This window comes from Helianthus annuus, chromosome 9, assembly GCF_002127325.2.
Source record: "Helianthus annuus cultivar XRQ/B chromosome 9, HanXRQr2.0-SUNRISE, whole genome shotgun sequence".
Lineage (NCBI taxonomy): Eukaryota > Viridiplantae > Streptophyta > Magnoliopsida > Asterales > Asteraceae > Helianthus > Helianthus annuus.
This window is the reverse complement of record NC_035441.2, coordinates 113,579,195-113,598,803: the sequence shown is the minus strand read 5'-3', so window position 1 is coordinate 113,598,803 and position 19,609 is coordinate 113,579,195. Positions and strand designations below refer to the sequence as shown.

The following is a 19,609-nucleotide window of genomic DNA, read 5'->3' as shown; positions in this document are numbered from 1 at the left end:
TAAATATCTGGATATGTAACTCCTGTTGTATCTTACAATATGTTAGATTATAAAAAGAGAATATATTCATAATATAATATTCAATTTTATGATATATATATATATATATATATATATATATATATCATGTCCACATATTTATGTGAATAAAATTCGAAATAAATTATAATGATATTGATATTAATATCTTAATTCAACAACAACAACCATACTCAGTAAACCCCACAAATAGCAAAGCTACTTATAGGGTCTGGGAGGGTGGGATGTAGACAGACCTTGCCTCTATCCATAGGGATAGAGAGGCTGCTTCCAGAAGAGACCCCCGGCTCCAAGATATTAATATCTTAATTAAAGATATAAAATAATATCTCTAGGTATGATATCACTAAAATATCATAATATAAAATATTATTCGATGAAAGCAGTATATTTTATGATTTATGATATAATTCAAAAGTTTTACTCGACTGAAAGATATGTATTTGTCAAAATTTTGATAAAACATATAATTATACTAATTTTGTTAAAATATAATGTTTCAGCATTGTTTAGATACAATAACTAAAGTACTTTGTAAATCACTTTATAATTCTTTATTCCTTTTTATCGTATTATTAAATATTAAATATGTAGATCATTCATCAAAATTTGATAAGTTACGTAATATTCAGAAATTATATGTATAGTCAATATTGATAATAAGTAACATGCTAGAGAAATTTTTATACACAAACGCTCTCTAAGAAAAGTCTTTAATATATACTATTATTACATATATCATCATTATTATTAATATAATGCACTAAACTAAAATATTATTAAAATCTGTTTTGAATAAAGTTATGTTAAAAGAGTTTTTAAAACATAATTCTTAATTTAATTTATAATAAACAAGAATTGTTACAGTTCGTAATTCATAGTTGACGATTCTAAAATTTAAGCAAATATACATATAAAATGGAAGATATAAAATATTTTATAAAACAGTATCTATAAAACAGGAATATGTACAACAACTTGATACTGTGTAATTAAATGATTTTAATACATAATACCTATATATCAACAGGAAATAACTTAAACTTATTTCTTAAATTTTATATAAATCAGACGTATGTGTATTTTATATAACTTGTATTAATATTATAAATGATATTCCATCCATGCAATAAAGATATGTACAAAAACATTTAGTACGGTATAACTATATGATTTAGAATATATGTACGTATATCTCAAAAAGAAACAATTTCTAGCATTTAATAAGTTTAATTCATTTCTTAAACTATATTTAAGTCATATGTATATACATTCTGATATGAGAATAATACTTCATTTATTAAGAATCAATTTTAGAAACGCTAGACTTTGTAGAGTTTTTTCCTAAAGTGGTGTTAGGAGAAAAAATATTTACCATTTTAGTGTTCCTTCAAAACTATTTACCAAAATAGTATTTTCTTTTATTTTTTATTTACTTTTTTATTAAGTCATTCGTTTATTAGATAAAAAATTTGGGAAAAATGGCAAATTGACTCTGGTGCACAATTCAACATTTCGATGGAGTCATTTTTTGTTCTTTTATGATATTTTTTTATCTTCTTATTTAATTTACCATTTATTTGTTTTTTTATTTTAGTTTTTCAATCGTGAATTTTATTTTTCTTAATTTATTATTACCAGCTTAACCATATTTCATTTTTTAACAACAGTCATGAATAAACTAAAATAAATCTAAACAATGAAATAAAAAAAAACATGACAAAGCTAATCAAATATTAAACTTGACGCATTACCGGTTTCAATATCAAATACAAACAAAACTAAAAATGCCAAATAAAGTCGAGTCACAAGCGATCTCAATTTCAATAACCGGGCAAGATTCCCGCTAAGCCTAGAAGAACGAATAACGATCACTAAGTTGGTTGGATTTTTTGACATTTTTTCTTTTAATCTGTTTGAAATTGAGATCGGTTGTGACCCGACTTTATTTGGCATTTTTAGTTTTGTTTGTATTTGATATTGAAACCGGTAATGCGTCAAGTTTGCTATTCAGAAAGGGGTAGCGGCGCAGCTTGTTGCTCGCTTACCTGCGATATTGATGTAAAGTGCACTTAGTTTTAAATATAAATTAAATACTTATTATTAAAAAAATATTTATTTTAGATTATTCATGATTGTTGTTAAAAAATAAAATATGGTTAAGCTGGTGATAATAAATTAAGAAAATTAAAACTCACGATTGAAAAAACTAAAATAAAAAAACAAATAAATGGTAAATTAAATAAGAAGATAAAAAATATCACAAAAGAACAAAAAATGACTCCACCGAAATGTTGAATTGTGCACTGGAGTCAATTTGCCATTTTTCCCAAATTTTTTATCTAATAAACGAATGACTTAATAAAAAAGTAAATAAAAAATAAAAGAAAACACTATTTTGGTAAATAGTTTTGAAGGAACACTAAAATGGTAAATATTTTTTCCCCTAACACCAGTTTATGAAAAAAATTCAAACTTTGTACTATCTATTTTGATTCTTTAATAAATAGATATAGTAAATTAAGAATTTGAATCAAGTTCTAAGTATGTTATAACTAAAATAAGTCAACCTGTGAGTTACAGATTAAACTGTTCTAAAAGAATCCAGAAAATTTATTAAATTTATTTCTTTTGATGAACTTCCTTTTTATTCCAAAATATTATGTTCAATAAATCTAATAGAAATTTATTTTGTTAATATAAACGAATACACAAAGTTATAACCAGAATAATTAAAATAATTTATATAGTTGGATTCTTATAATTTGATATTATGTATATATATCACCGGAAATTTTAAAACTTTATATTTATATGTATGTATATGCAAGACACAAAATTTTTGATAAATATATACATCGGATACCTTCTACAGAAAAATAAGCTTTTATATATGACTGAAGAAACAAACCTGCATGAATCTCTCTAGATGATTTTCCAAACCATTAACTATGATTAACCCAAAGAAAACCCTAAGAACACCCGGGTTAGCACAAAGGGAGAAATGGTAGAATCAATGACGGGGAATCTTAGGATCTTATATATATACTAGCCACGGTTACAACCACAGTTCCCACCAAACATCCCGAATAGGGTAAATTACACTTTTCGTCCTTTATGTTTGTATCGAATTGCAATGGATAGCCTTTAACTTCAATAATTACAGTCACAGTCCTTTATTTTAAAAACTCGTTACACCTTTCGTCCTTAGCACTAACCAGGTTAAAATTTTCAATTAAGTTTAATCACTTAAGTGTATACTGGTCATTTCATGTTTTTATTTAAAATGTTTCTTAATAAATAAATAAATAAATTACATATACCAAGCATATACCACAACATCAGCCCCCATATATCTCGATTCCTGTAACCACCTCCACGACAACCTACCACCACTCATTTCCACTTCAGCCACCCTCACTCTCTCATCCCTCCATCTCCAAGAACCCAAATCATCCCTAATCTCCTCCTTCACTTTCAAACCAAACTCCAAAACCAAATGTCTTGTTCTACAATCCCATTCAGTCAAACGAAACTCCAAAACCAAATGTCTTGTTCCACAATCCCATTCAGAATGCATCAGACCCACCATTTTCAAGCCAAAAAATTCCCCCTTTTTGGTCTCTGCAGTGGCCGCTGAAGCTGAGGTAGGTGAAGATGTTAATGAGGATGTTTCCGGTGGCGGTGGTGGTGTTGTTACGGTGGCTCCGCCGGTAGCCACTAAACCTAAGAAGGGGAAGCTGCTTTGCGTCTTAAGAGGGACAGGTTCCTGCTAACCCAGTTAAGTATATGCGACTTTGATTTTGGTTAATTTCATGAGTTTTGCTTCCTAGTTCATGGATTTTATTAAAAACAGGTTGATGGGATCTTGCCAATTTTTTGGTGTTTAAGACATTGAAATGAAGAATCTGGACATTTTACTTGATTTTACTACCAACATATTTTTAGAGGGTCCCTTATTCTACAGATTTTTAGGTAATTTTTGTGTTAAAGTTTTGATTTTTGCAAAGCTAATTCTAAAGTACCCCTCTAGTAATTTTTGTATTCTTGATTTTTTTTGAAGATACAGTGCCTTGTTGTTGTGTTTAAAAATGAGGAAATTATGTATTCTAAAGCTAATTCTGAGGTACCCATTTAGTAATTTTTGTTATAGTTTTGTTCATGAGTGTAATTTGAGTTTGAAGGTTTTTTGTTTAATCTTGTTAAGTTTGTGACCTAAGTTTTGTTGTTAAAGTGGCGCTTATGGGTGGTGATGTGGAGAGAGAAAGAAAGCTTTTAGGGAGAGAGAGAGAAAAACGTTTTGGTTTTAGTCTGATCATGTAGATGAAGAAGATGGGGTAGGTGGAGGTAGAAGATGAAGTCTGGTGTGGTGGTGGTGATGTTATAAATGAGGGATCATAAAAGGGAAGAAACAAAGTGTGAAAAGACATAAATGCCCTCACATGTAGTGCACATGGTATAACTTAACATTTAAAATTAACCTGGTTAGTGTTAAATGACGAAAGGTGTAACGAGTTTTCCAAATAAATGATTGTGACTGTAATTATTGAAGTTAAAGGCTATCCATTGCAATTCGATACAAACATAAAGGACAAAAAGTGTAATTTACCCTCCCGAATATTTAGCCAATCATGAGCCCTAAGAATATAAACTAAGCTGAGAAAATATAAATCCATTATTAGTAAAACACCGAGCCTATAATTTAAAATAAAAGCTCGTCTGAGAAAGGAATTAGCATATAATATAATATATATATATATATATATATAATGAAAGAGGATGCAAAATATATATATGTATATATATCTACTAACATGTACTATTGATAGGTATAATTTTGTGCTAATATGAGCAACCAAACATGTCTGAACGATTGTTTAATTTTGTGATATTAATATCTGAAAATAGTTGCAATTCAGATGTCGAAGGAAATCACATGTAATCAAGAAATTCAAGCTAGTAATGAAAACTCTTTGGATAAAAATACTATAGAAAATATAATAGCACAAGGAATATCGAATGCCATACTTTCGATCATTGAAGCTAATAAAATTTCTGTACCTATAAACGAGAATCCTACTATACACTATAAGCATACCCATCACTTCATACCTAACCCTAGTACCAACGGAAGTCATGATATTCGTATCAAAACTCCATCTTCCAAACGAAAGAAAACCACAACCTATAGCTACTCTTATAAGGAGTTCCGCTCCAACAAATCATGTAAGGACAAAGGAATGGAGCCAGCAATCGCGCATCCTACCTACAACAACAATAACAAGAAGCGCGCAAGAAAACGCCATTCTAAGAAGACACTTCGCTGTAACTTCTGCAAGAAGACTGGGCATACAGAGGAAGAATGTAGAAGGAGAAGGAAAACTAATGTATGTTACAAATGCGGAGAACCAGGCCACTTCCGTCTCTACTGCCCGAAACTATCTAAGGCACCCGACAACGAGGATAAAAACCCAGATGAAGCTAAGGAAAACACATAAATATTTACAATACCAGAAACAATAGCAAAATAAGCACCCTTATGTTTCGACTATACTTAAGTTAGTTGACTTTTGATTTCGATCAAAACTTCATCAATAAAAGGTCTTTATTTTTCTTTTATAGAGCCAACTCTCATTTGTCTTATCTCTTGACAAATTCCTATGTCATACGCGCATTGCTTGTCACACATGTGAATTCACTTCCAAAGATCATTTATTCATGAGTTTTAATAAATATTTCGTTATACTCATTCTGATAATCTATATGATTACATAATGTTGACTTTTGATAATCAAGTCAACAGATTCTTGGAAAACTCCTTTTCTTTTCAAAAGATACTTATCGGATTTTTATTGTAACCATTTCTTGTCAATACATATATCCATTATTGGAATATGTCCAAACCAAGTTCAATTGTTTGAACTTGTTCACAATATACATTCAACTCAAAATCCCATATGATGAATTGAGATCATCATATTCCAAATAATCTCATTTGTTTAAATCATAGTAGACCTGTTCAAAGTCTACGACTCCAATAAATCGTTTGTTAAAACACGACACCTTGCGGTGGCGATTTCTTTGAAACTGGGACTCATTTCATTTTCGCACATGAGGTACGAATTTATCTATTTATTGATTCATTATCCTAAACCAGTCTTAATACAATTTTGTGTTAAGATAAAAGTACCTAAATTCTTATTCCAATGTACCTCCAACATTTCTCTCATTTTGGATTAAACCTGCAATATTCATTTCTTCTTTCACTTGGACATACTATCTTTTGAATATCCAGATTTACTTCATTAACACTTTCAGTTAATTTTGAAAACGGTGAATTCATTCGGTCACCGTAATCATTGAATTCTTTTAATCACTACAACACCTTGCGGTGTCTTTATAAACTTGTAGCTTGAGCTAATTAATATCCTTAATCATATCCATTCATACGTATTTTGTTTGACTCATCATTCCAGTAGTCTTGATACAATTATGTATTAAGACCATGATACACTAAATTCTATTATATCATCCAATGTATCATTGCCATTCAAATAAACATTACCGATTTCTGGTTTAATTATTGATAAATCATTTTTCATACTTCTATCTTCAATTGAGATTATTGATTCAGAGTTCTTTTTAAAACAAACCAAGTAAGTTCTCTTTTGGCATTAAATCCTGTTGTCCCTAAAGGTCGTTTACATTCAATTCACATGTCTCTATTGATCTGGTGAAACTTAATTGTATCACGCTCAGTTAATAATTCTTGGAACCAGTCGAAACATTTATGTTCTCAATTTCTTCCATGTCCTTAGAAAAATCTCACTAAGGATTCGTCTGCTAAGTGTTTTTGTAAGATTTCATACATACATCATTTCTGTCAGTTGTAGCTGACAAGCTACGGGTTCTATTTGTTTAATAAATGGCCCAACCTACCTGGAACTGGACTTCCCTCTTTTAACGAATTTGACTACCCCTTCCTATAGAGAAACTTTTAACAATACCTTATCTCCCACTTGAAAGATTTTCATCTGTTATCTACATAACTCTTTTGATAATCTTGTATTGCTTTAACTTGAATTATCTTGTCTATTATTTCTTGCACTATATCGAGTCCAGATAAGTTGCTTTTCTCCAAATTTCTGCCCAACAGACAGGAATTCGGAACTTCTGTCCATTAAATGCTTCCAAAGACGCTTTGACACTGTTTTTACTAGCTACAAGACTTGATATACCTCCGAGGGAATATAGTAGCCCAAATCTCAAGGACGAAATTTAAAACAAGGTGGGGCGGATATAACAGTCCTCCTTAAATTTATTTAGACACCCCTAAACGCTCCTAAATACACCCCGTATACGAAAAACCGGCCCCGAAATACCTTTATTTCAGTAAATAATAAATAAAAACAAAAATAAGAGGCTGTCGTGGGGCGCGACAGACTCCTCTCTATCTGTCGCGGGGCGCGACCGAGTGGTAAGTGGCGGAGCCACATCGTGCCACGTGTCCCGACACGCGTTAAAACCTCTGATGACTCAGCAACCTTCACGCCGCCCTTTGGGCTCTGGCGGGGCGTGACGGCCCCCCTTGTATCCGTCGCGGGCCGCGAGACAGTGTCTGGACAACCCTATAAATAGGATCGATCGGTTTCAGTTGTTTTCGTTCAATTCTCGATCACTCTCTCTCAATTATGAAATAATAGAAATAATTCCCGGGTATAATACCCCCTAATTAGCAAAGCTCTGCCTCGATGTAAGTATCATAACCCCGGTTACATATTAGACACGCTACCCGATTGATCTAGTGCTCCGTAACGGCTGTTGAGGCTCTGCCCGACGTAGTCGTTGGAGTTTCTGTCTCGGGGAGGGTATAACTAATGTAAATTGGGTTATTATACTAACGCGTGTGCGTTGTTTAATTAATAGATTATAACCAGGAAGTCACAAAGGAAATACTTAAAATAGCAATATGAGTAATCTCCTTTTTGTAAACCTTTTTGCAAACTGTTTTTACAAAATCTTAATTAATTTAAATTATAATTAGCAGTGATTGAGTTTTTCTAATTATTCAATTACTGCCGGTATGTTGGGGTTTTGTATACAAAATGTGGAACACGTTACCATTGGACAACGAGATAGCCAATGTGTAATATGACCCCACCAGTCAGGATTGACAGTACTGAATGAGTAATTGTGTAGATATAAACATTGTAATCGCTCTCAATACTGTGGAATGATAAAACCTGTTTTGATTAAACTGGGATTCACTCACCAGTATTTCTTGCTGATAAAATGTTTTAAACACGTGTTTCAGGTAACTTAGTGTGAAGCCAATAAAAGCCAGCTGGAGAGCACTGAAGGCTTAGAAAAGTGGCCATAAAAGTTACCTAATTAAAAAGGAAAATTGTTTTCAATAATTAGGGATATTCCCTATAAATGTACTAAAATGAAAATCGGGTTTCGTCCCACTTGTTTATCATAAATGTATTATTAGTAAACCTTGGGTTTTTCCCCCATTTATCTATTTTAAACATTTTGGTGTTTAACCCTGATAAAAATATTTCGTAACTACGGTCCTGATGAAAATTTCCGCTGCCAAATTAATAAACACCGATACCATCTGACTAGCTCACGGCTTCCGCTCCCAAGGAGGGGTCGGGGGCTGTGACAATGTGAACCAAAATAGCTCGAGTCAAATCGGTTTGAGGATAATTAAGTTGTTTCAATAAGAAAGTTAAATAAGTTATAATCCACTCCAACATACGGGTGGAGGGTATCGTTCATTCGTTCAACCACTTAGGGTGTTTGAGTTATTCTCTAGCCAATAATATCATGTCATGTCAAGTCCCCATTACACTCCACATTTTGTACTCAATCACTGACAATGGTTCAAACACACGGAGAGTGGTAAAGAATTAAAAAAAAAATTATGATTGGTTAAAAGGGGTTAGGACCCACCATTAAACCCCCCATCTCTCCTCCTTCCCTCCGCTTCCCGATCGGTGTATACTCACCGAAGAAAAGCCTCACCACTCACCGATCCACCACCGGCACCCCTTCCCCACTCGGTAACCCCCCTTCCCAATCACACTTACCGAAACGATACCCTCCACCCTAATAAATAATGTTACCAAGCAAAAGTTTGAAACGAAATCTGCCACTGCTGTTTACCATAAAAGCAAATTCGGCTAACAGTACCACATTTGTAACACTAGTACAATAATTGAATACACAATTATTATAATAACTTACTATTTGCAGCGTTCAAATACAATATTACTTGTTATATATGCATAAAAACTTATACATGAGTTTAGGTTTAGACATTTTAGCTCTGGAAAAGGGTAACTTTTTGTTCTGTCGAACACTCTAATAACTGAATTGACTTAAATATCCTTGAATCTTTACACAACCACAGGTTCCCGGTCCACAACTAGGCCCATCATCGTCAAAGTACATTAAAACCACAAACGACATTGTTGACCATAGTCTTTTTCAATTTCTGGCGCCACCCACCACAAAGTACTCATTTTGAATCAAGTACAAGGTTTAGTAAAAAGCACAATGTTTTCATAATCGAACCCATTGATTCATCATCGAATTGGTCGCCCTGGTCGGGTTGGATCAGTTTGGCTGATCGATAACCAAAAATTTTGGTTGGAAGATAATGATTTTGAAAACCGAGCGGTTTATGTTAATTTGATTATGAAAAATCGGTCATGACAATGATTCATTTCGGTTATGGTTTGGTTAACCAAATCATGTATATATTCACAAGTTTGCTATAAAACAATCCCTTATAGCATTGACGATATGTTTACCTTCGAGAACAAGTGATTTAGAAAAAGAATAGATTCACGCAATGAGGTCTAAAGAGAGATGTTTGAAAAATCAGATGACGTTATATGTATGTATAAAACTAATTTAATCTACTTTATCTTTTGATATGAATTTACAATGTCATAAACTACTTTATCTTGAAATTAAAAAAAAAAAAAACAAACAAACGTACCCAATATTATCACACTCATAACAAAGTTATTCAGTAGGGTATGGTAAAGATATGATGAAGGTAAACCTTATCCTTATATAAGGGGATAGAGAAATTGCTCCTGCGAAAACCCTTGTTTTTTCCAAAGAAATGTTGCAACACAAGAACTTTCTTGAGAGTTGATCCTAGCACTAGTATCACCAAATCACACTTAACTCCGAAGTTTTAATAGGATCATGTGCATTAGTTAAAAAAAAAGAAAAATAATCCACCCACTGCATACTGTAAAAATATAAGTTTATAAAATGAGCAAAAAGTTAAAAAAAACTTGCATCTTCATTCTTCAGTAATTTCCAAATAAGTTTATAAAATGAGCAAAAAGATTAAAAAAAAAAAAACTTGCATCTTCATTCTTCAATGATTTCCAAAAAACACATGAAACAAATTAAGAAACCAAAAACAGGCCTCCTATTATCCACCAGCAAAACGACACCGTTCCCCTCAAAAAAGCACTCGAAGAATCTCTGTGCACTATACCGTACACAAAACCCTCTTTTCATTTTTCAATAAACCCCACAATCATCTTCTTCTTCTACACCTAATCACCACCATGGCCACCACCACAACAATAATAATATTCATCTTCACAATCTTCTTCTTCACCTCTAACCCCACCATTGCAGAACAACAGAGCACCACACTCACAGACAAACAAACCTTAATCTCCTTCAAAAACTCCTTTCAAAACCCACAAATTCTCCACTCATGGAACCCAAACACCCACCATTGTCAATGGCTAGGTATTTCTTGCCACAACAATCAAATCACCAAGCTTATTCTCCCACACTTCTCACTCAAAGGCTCTCTTCCAAACACTCTGTTTTCACTTTCTCAACTAACTGTTCTCGATCTCTCTTCCAATCACCTCTCCGGTGAACTTTCCGCCAACATTTCACATCTCCGCCGGTTAGAACAACTCAATCTGGGACAAAACCAGTTTTCCGGCAAGATTCCGGTTGAAATTGGGGAGCTTACTCTGCTCCGGACTCTTGAGCTCGGACCCAATTTATTCTCCGGTGAAATCCCTAAACAGATTGGGAATTTGGTCAACATTGAGTCTCTTGATCTGTCTTCAAACTCACTCACCGGAATTATCCCGCCGGAGATCGGAAAGTTGAAAAAACTCCGGTCACTTGGGCTTGGTAATAACTTTTTATCCGGTACTCTGTTTTCTGCTCTGTTTTTGAATCTTAAAGGTTTGGTGTTTTTGGATGTTGCTAATAATACTCTCACCGGTAACATTCCACCAGAGATTGGAAATTTGGTAAATTTGACTGATCTTTTTATTGGGATTAACCGGTTTTCGGGTTTAATTCCGCCGGAGATTGGGAATTTATCGAATTTACAGAACTTTTACGCTCCGGCTTGTTCGATTAATGGACCGTTGCCGGAAACAATGGGGAAACTTGCAGCATTGTCTAAGCTTGATCTTTCTTATAACCCATTGAAGTGTTCTGTTCCAAAGTTTATTGGAAAGCTACAAAATTTAACAATTTTGAACCTTGTGTACTCGGAACTCAACGGTTCGATACCTCGAGAGCTTGGGAGATGTCGGAAGCTTAAGACGTTGGTTCTTTCGTTTAATTCGTTATCCGGGTCGTTGCCGGATGAGCTCTCGGAGCTCTCGGTTATGTCGTTTTCAGCTGAGAACAACCAGCTTTCTGGCCCGTTGCCGCGGTGGATTGGGAAATGGGATCGGGTTAATTCGCTGTTGTTGTCGGGTAATCGGTTTACGGGTCGAATACCACGGGAGATTGGTAATTGTTCACAGCTTAGTGTTGTTGGTTTAAGTAACAACTTGTTAACAGGTTCTGTTCCTAAGGAGATATGCAATGCGGTTTCGTTGACCGAGATTGACCTCGAGAGTAACCTCCTTTCGGGTTCGATTCACGACACGTTTGTTGGTTGTGGTAACATTTCGCAGTTGATATTGTCGGATAACCAGATTGTCGGGTCTGTACCCGGGTACTTCGCGGATCTTCCATTGATGGTTCTTGATCTTGATTCGAATAACTTAACGGGTCGAATACCTGCGAGTTTATGGAACTCGGCTAATCTGCTGGAATTCTCTGCTGCAAATAATATGTTAGAAGGTAATCTGATTCCAGACATTGGAAATTCTGTGATGTTGGAAAGGCTGATTCTCGGTAACAATCGGTTGACCGGAGAAATCCCGAAGGAGATCGGAAAACTAACGTCGCTCTCCGTTCTTAACTTGAATTCCAATCGGTTCGGTGGTTCTATTCCGGTCGAACTCGGGAACTGCATTTCTCTTACCACATTAGACCTCGGTGACAACACGTTTAACGGGTCAATCCCGGAGGAAATCTCCGGTTTGCCGGAATTACAATGCTTGGTTCTTTCAAACAACAATCTGTCCGGGTCAATTCCGTCATCGAGAAAGTCAAAGTACTTCCGGCAAGTAAGCATTCCAGATTCGAGTTTTGTTCAGCACCATGGGCTGTATGATCTTTCCAACAACCGGTTAACAGGTTTGATTCCCGATGAGCTCGGGAACTGTTTGGTTATCGTGGATCTTTTGCTCAACGGTAACTATCTTTCCGGTAAAATCCCGAAATCGTTAGCCAAGTTAACCAACCTCACCACCTTAGATTTATCCGGAAACCTATTTTCCGGCAAGATACCGGCGGAATTAGGTGGTTCATCGAAGCTGCAAGGGCTGTATTTGGGAAATAACAACCTCACTGGTGCCATACCGGACAAACTAGGTCAACTCAGCGGTTTAGTGAAGCTTAATTTGACCGGGAATAAGCTTTCAGGCTCGATACCCACCACATTCGGGTTATTAACCGGGTTGACCCATTTGGATTTAAGCAATAATCAACTCGATGGCGAACTACCTTCCAACCTTAAAGAAATGGTGAGTCTAGTCGGGTTTTTCGTCCAGGAAAACAAGATCTCCGGTCGAATAAACGAGTTGTTTCCCGATTACGTCGCGTGGCGGATCGAGATAATGAATTTTAGTTTTAACTCGTTTGTCGGTGAGTTACCTCTTTCGTTAGGGAATATGTCATTCCTCACTTCTTTGGATATCCACGGGAATGGATTCACAGGCGCGATTCCTTCGGAACTCGGGAATCTAGTGGAGCTGGAGTACGTAGATTTCTCGAACAACAAGTTAACGGGACGGATACCCGACAAATTATGCGGTATTTCGAGTTTAAATTTCATGAATTTGGACGGAAATGAATTACAAGGCCCGGTTCCGAGGAATGGAATCTGTAGCAACGTTTCGAGAATTTCGGTATCGGGGAATAAAGATTTGTGTGGCGGGATTCTCGGAATGCAATGTCCGGTTCAAAGATTCAAGAAACGATCGAAATTTGTAAACATTTGGGCTTTGACTTCGATCGTGATTGGAACCATACTGATAACAATCTTAATTTTCGCAAAGGTATGGATGAACAGAATCAAGAAGACGGAAGATTGTGCAGATAATGATACCCGCAAGTTAAACAACAGCCGACTTGATCAAAATCTGTATTTGTTGAGTAGCAGCAGATCGAAAGAGCCATTAAGCATTAATATAGCCATGTTTGAACAACCGCTTTTGAGGTTGACTTTAGTTGACATTCTAGAAGCCACTGATAACTTCAGTAAATCCAACATCGTCGGAGACGGTGGATTCGGAACCGTTTACAAAGCCCAATTATCAGACGGGAAAACCGTGGCGGTCAAGAAATTAAACAAATCGAAAACGCAAGGTCAACGTGAGTTCTTGGCGGAAATGGAAACGCTAGGGAAAGTCAAACATCGGAATCTTGTTTCGTTACTCGGTTACTGCTCGTTTGGGGATGAGAAACTGCTGGTTTACGAGTATATGGTTAATGGGAGTTTGGATCTTTGGTTAAGAAACCGAACCGCAGGTTTGGGAATCTTGGGTTGGACCAAACGGTTCAAGATTGCGGTCGGTGCGGCTCGTGGGTTAGCCTTTCTGCACCACGGGTTCATTCCGCATATTATTCATCGCGACATCAAGGCGAGTAACATTTTACTCGACCAAGATTTCGAACCGAAAGTTGCCGACTTCGGTCTGGCGCGATTAATAAGTGCGTGTGAGACCCATGTGAGCACGGATCTAGCCGGGACATTCGGTTACATCCCACCCGAGTATGGTCAAAGCTGGCGGTCAACAACTCGTGGCGATGTTTATAGCTTTGGTGTGATCCTTCTTGAGTTGGTGACGGGAAAAGAGCCCACTGGGCCCGAGTTTAAAGACATCGAAGGCGGGAATCTGGCAGGGTGGGTGATCCAGAAGATTAAAAAAGGTCGTATTGTCGATGTGCTTGATCCGACGGTTGTGAACGCAGATTCGAAACAAGCGATGTTGAAAACCATCCAGATTGCTGCCATTTGCCTTTCGGAAAATCCGGCTAGTCGGCCCTCCATGCTTCATGTGCTCAAGTTCTTGAAAGCAATAAAAAATGAGTTCTTGTGATGTTTTTTTTTCTAGAAGTAACAGTGTAAAGAGGGTAGATTTGTGAAATCAGGCAATGCCTATGTACCTTTAACAAGAAGTTGGATGTTTCAATAATCCTCCAGAATTTGAATGTTCAACTTGTAACTTGTGCTTGTGACGTTGTACCTTCTTACTAGGAGCGTAAACAAGTCGAGCCGAGCATGCGCTCGCCTTCAACATAAGAGAGTTCGAGTTCGAGTTCGGCTCGTGAGTACCTTTTTAATTTCTAAAACTCAAGCTTGACTTGTTTTAACTATTTTCATTATATACATATATAATTATTTATAATTACAATTCTATAATAATACGTATTGTGTGACTATACTAAATAAAAATAATCATGTTTTATATAAATACTAGGCTCGTTTAGTCTCGTGACCCTATTCCAGCTCAAGTAGATGACGCCTAGGTTGGAACTTGTTTATCTAATGAACTCTAGGCTCATGCATGTTTAAGCTCGACTAGACTTTTAAACAAGTCAATCTCTACAAGATGCTGATAAAAGTGGATTGCGACTCACATGTTATTTATAGCTATTTGACTCGTTATATTGTATGTTAGATCAAGTTAAAATAAGAGGCAATGAAGCATGTATTCTTTAACCTTTTGACACTAAGTTTCGTTGTAATTTGTATAACACTAAACCGACAACTTCACCTATATACAATCATTTCACTCGTAAATAATCAGATCAGAACCAAAATGTATTTATCCAACTACGCAACCCGTAGAACATACGAATCAAAAGTTACATATCCTTGTAATGAAAGTGTGACAAAACTACCAAAATATATTTATCCAACTACACGACCCGTAGAACATATGAATCAAAAGTTACATATCCTTGTAATGAAAGTGTGACAAAACTACCAAAATATATTTATCCAACTACGCGACCCGTAGAACATATGAATCAAAAGTTACATATCCTTGTAATGAAAATGTGACAAAACTTGTTAAACTCTACAACCCTCAAGAAACATACAAAATCCCTTGTCTATAGAGTGCAAGATTCACCGAAACTAAAACACCTAAAACCGAAACAACCCACCAACCCATGAACAAACTCATTTCTTTCACCAAAGCAGAGCACGGGATCAAATTACACAAAGCAGGAAAATGATCAAGAACATTATCATTAATCCGCGATAAGCCAAGAAAGAAGAGTACCAGTGCAGGCGGCGAGAAGAATTGTATCCCGGCAAGACACAGATAATGGTTATGCAAGAACACTTTAGCGCGACTGTAATCCAAATCCGGAACCTTGCTCGCGTGCAATCTTTGGTACCAAGATAACACCGCTTCATTCAAAAACATTTGCAAATTCGCCCGTAAACTTATCATGTTCAAAACTCCGGTCGCTAGCAAACAACACAATCTGAAGAACTCAAAATCCGATCTCGACATACCCACATTTCCGGTTAAACGATTGGCGTATTGCACGTTCTTGACCTTGAAGTTTTTAATGTTCTTGTTAACGATAAGATCAGCAAACGGATTGATCCACAGCAATGAAGTGAACACAGTCAACAAATAGCTAAAGTAAAGCAAGATTCTCCCAAACCACCCGCAATAAATCATCGACAAATTGCATCGAATCTGATCGGTTCCAAGCCAATACGCACGAGCGAATTTCGCGGCGGGAACATACAACAGTCCAGCAAGAAAACCCATGAACATTGCAGTACAAAATTTAGCATACCCATCTAAAGATTCAAACTTTGACCCGAAATCGAAAACCCAATTGGGGATAACTTCAAGAACAATTAAAAACCCAATTATAGTACCCAAACATCCAATCAAAACACTCAATTGCTTCTCCGACCTCTTGGAAGCAGATCTTTCAAAAGAAACTTTAACAATTATGAATAATACTCTAACAACCCCTATAAACCCTAACAAGATTGGAATCAAAGTACCATTAGGAAGCACTCCAGAGGAATCTTTAGATACAGGCAACAAGTTATGAATCAAAAGTGAAGAACAAGCAACAATGGTGAAATTAAAAGCCCCATTAAACTGATCAAAATAGAGTCTTGATTGGAGGTGATTGTGGGTGAGTTTGAGCCGAAAGATCTGAGCTTTGTTCTCATCAAACTCAAACTTTTCATGGGTTTTCTTTCTGGGTTTGATACCAGAAGTGGTGGTGTCACTGGGTCTTCTGATTGCAGCTTTGATTCCGGATGAATTGGGGTTTGGAGGGGTGACGTCATCAGGGTGGATGTAGGTGTGGAGGCCATGGAGGAAGAAAGATGGGATCTTGATGAAGGTGAAGAGGAGAGTGAGGAAGAGTGAAGATGATGCGTGGATTATGAGGTTGTTGTTGGTTGATGAAAAGGGTAATGACATTGTTTTGTTTTGGTTTTTTTCTGGGAATGTATCAACAAGAAGAAAGAGTTGAATATGGAGATATCAAGAGTGGAAGTTACTCTAGATTTGATCTCTGTTTTTTTGGTTGGGCTTGTTGATGGTTTTGAAAAATGTTAATGTCTTTCTAGGCTCTAGCCCAAATAGTGTTTCTCAATTTTTATTGTGAAATCTTGGCCCAAATGAATGTTTTCTTTTTGGATGAATGTATAAAAAGGAAGTATGTTAACTGTTAACCAGTTTAAAGTAAAAGTTGATGATCATGGACTCATGGTGTTAGTATTTCTACGTAGTGAGAGGTGCACAAAAAACCGTACCAAAAACTGGACCTGAGAAAAAAAAAGTTGGAATCAGTTATTATTGTACCTCTAACCGAACCTGACCATACCTATAGAATATACATTCTGAGCTTATTACCCGTACCCAAAACCATACTTGATTTATTATTGAAAATTCCGGAAACCGGTTATATCCTATACCCGACAGCTGTTATTTTAATACCCGATAGGATATTCAAATTTTTAATAATATAATTTTATGTTTATTTTACATCTTTTATATTTAAGTTGTTTAGAAATGCATATTATAAAGCTAATAACTTGTACTTGAGTGAATTCATGTTATTGTAATTTTTTGTTTTAGTACTTTTCAAATTACAAACCAATTTTATTTTTTAAACAAATTTACTTTTGTGTAAAATAATTTAAAAAAACATATTTTTTTAAAACGGGGTATTAATACTCGAACCTATACCGGTTCCAATACCCGGTATACCCGAACTTGATCATACCCTACCCGGATACATAGTGTATGACTTTTCCCCTCCATACCCGTATCTAAACCCTACCCGGATTCTCTAAACATCTGAATTTTTCAAATACTCAATCATACCCGAACCCAGTTCTATACCCGAAACCAGGTATAAAAAAACCCGATTTATACATCTTTAGTGTAGAGTGTAATAGTGAAAGAGAGAAAGATGGTCCGGTTAATCACGTTATAAATCGTAACTAAAGTTTCCTGTCATGGACGGTAGTTGCGTAAAGTAAATTCTCCTTGTTTACTTTACTATCTTTAAAAAATCAGTCTTCTAAAAATATGTGTGAAGAAACTAATTCTTTTAAAAATGTGGACTAAAATTGATTTTTTTATTTAAAACGAATGGTTGGAACATCGGAAAAGCAAAATCTCTCAAGAAAAATCTTTTTTTTAGTTCCTTAAATCAAAGACGGTGACTGGAGAACCGTCGGTACTTGAACAGGCCATTGGAACCAAACCGAAGCCTCAAAATTGAAGATGACAAGGGGAAGATCGATGATGCCGACAAACGAGTGCCGGATCAAATGTGGGATCTGATGAAGCAGGGGTTTGCTGGTGGTGAATAGTGGTGGTTGTTAATATATACAAAGTGAGGTTCTAGAGTGAACACTACTTTATTTGTGAAATGACCATTGATCTACATCATCAAATTGTAAAATACATCAGTGTACTTTCATCATACACTAGTATACTTTCATCATCAAATCATGGCTATTGATTTACACTTATGTATTGATAATTAAGGGCTAAGATTAGTTTACACAGTTCACTAACAAGGGATTATTCACAAACGAACCTAACCATATATATATGTGTGTGTGTGTTTTCTAATTATTAAGTGAAAAAGACAAGTATGCCCTCATTTGAGTGGCATATGTTAAGAGTTAAGATAAAAAAATTAACTAGGTTAGGGCAAAATGACACCGCCTGTTATCATGTGCACATGTAAAGAACAACCAGTGTAATTTTTGAAGTTAAAGGACACCGCCTAATGAAACATTGAAACATAAAGATCAAAAAGTGCAATTTTCTCATTATATAATGATAGTGACGATCCTAAAATTAAAAGTGAGGCTAAATTTTTAGCTACGTATGAGTTTAAGATTTTGATTTTTTATATACTAGGGATGGTTATTTGGTATGATGTTTTGTGTGCTATAAACATTGGAAAAAAATACAAGCCAAAGACATGTGTAATGATAATGGTATAAATCAACTACATATAGCAACTACATATAATTATTGTTTATTTTAAGACATAGAGATGATGGATTTGAAAATGTTATGATTGCAGCTAAAGAATTGCTATAGAAATTGGTATTTTTTTTAAACGGCCAACAGAATTAATCTCGAGCAATCTCGGGGCACCCACTGGACAAACGGATTACTCGAAGAGTAACCCGAGTTCACCACCAATTCCGGGGAAACCCAGTAACCCACCCGCCCGTAAGCACGGCAGTGAAATTACCAGTAAAACCCGTAAGCACGACAGTGAAATTACCAGTGAAATTGGCATTAAACCTATTAATTGTGAGAAACGTATTATTTATAAAAGTAAAAAATTTGATGAAAATGTTAATAATGAAACTTTGAAAACTCCTATTCAACATTTTAGAACTGATTACTTCTCATACATGGTAGATCAAGCTAGTTCTTCACTTAAAAATAGATTTGACCATCTTCAAGAGTTTTAAAATATTTTGTTGTTTTCTATTTAGTATAAAAAAGTTAAAATCCATTTATGAAGAATGTTTAAAAAAGAAGTGAATTTATCTTGAAAACTATTTGAAACATTATGATAATTTAGGTACTGATAGGTCGTTGAACTATGTGGTAGCGGTGCTATCGGTTAT

General features: G+C 35.3%; 2 protein-coding genes and 1 long non-coding RNA gene across 3 annotated transcripts; 2 read left to right on the top strand and 1 right to left on the bottom strand.

The window, feature by feature from the left end:
• Window positions 1-3,387: 3,387 nt before the first annotated feature.
• Window positions 3,388-4,186, top strand: LOC110878221. The gene is made up of 2 exons (XR_004866989.1): window positions 3,388-4,014; window positions 4,103-4,186. It is a non-coding gene; the product is annotated as an uncharacterized LOC110878221 (long non-coding RNA).
• Window positions 4,187-10,497: 6,311 nt separating this feature from the next.
• On the top strand, window positions 10,498-14,683 carry LOC110878220 (leucine-rich repeat receptor protein kinase EMS1). Its single transcript, XM_022126490.2, has one exon. The coding sequence runs from the start codon at window positions 10,641-10,643 to the stop codon at window positions 14,547-14,549; it is 3,909 nt and encodes a 1,302-aa protein (XP_021982182.1). The 5' UTR covers window positions 10,498-10,640; the 3' UTR covers window positions 14,550-14,683.
• Window positions 14,684-15,305: 622 nt separating this feature from the next.
• LOC110878219 lies at window positions 15,306-17,014 on the bottom strand. Its single transcript, XM_022126489.2, has one exon. The coding sequence runs from the start codon at window positions 16,917-16,919 to the stop codon at window positions 15,543-15,545; it is 1,377 nt and encodes a 458-aa protein (XP_021982181.1). The 5' UTR covers window positions 16,920-17,014; the 3' UTR covers window positions 15,306-15,542.
• Window positions 17,015-19,609: the final 2,595 nt, after the last annotated feature.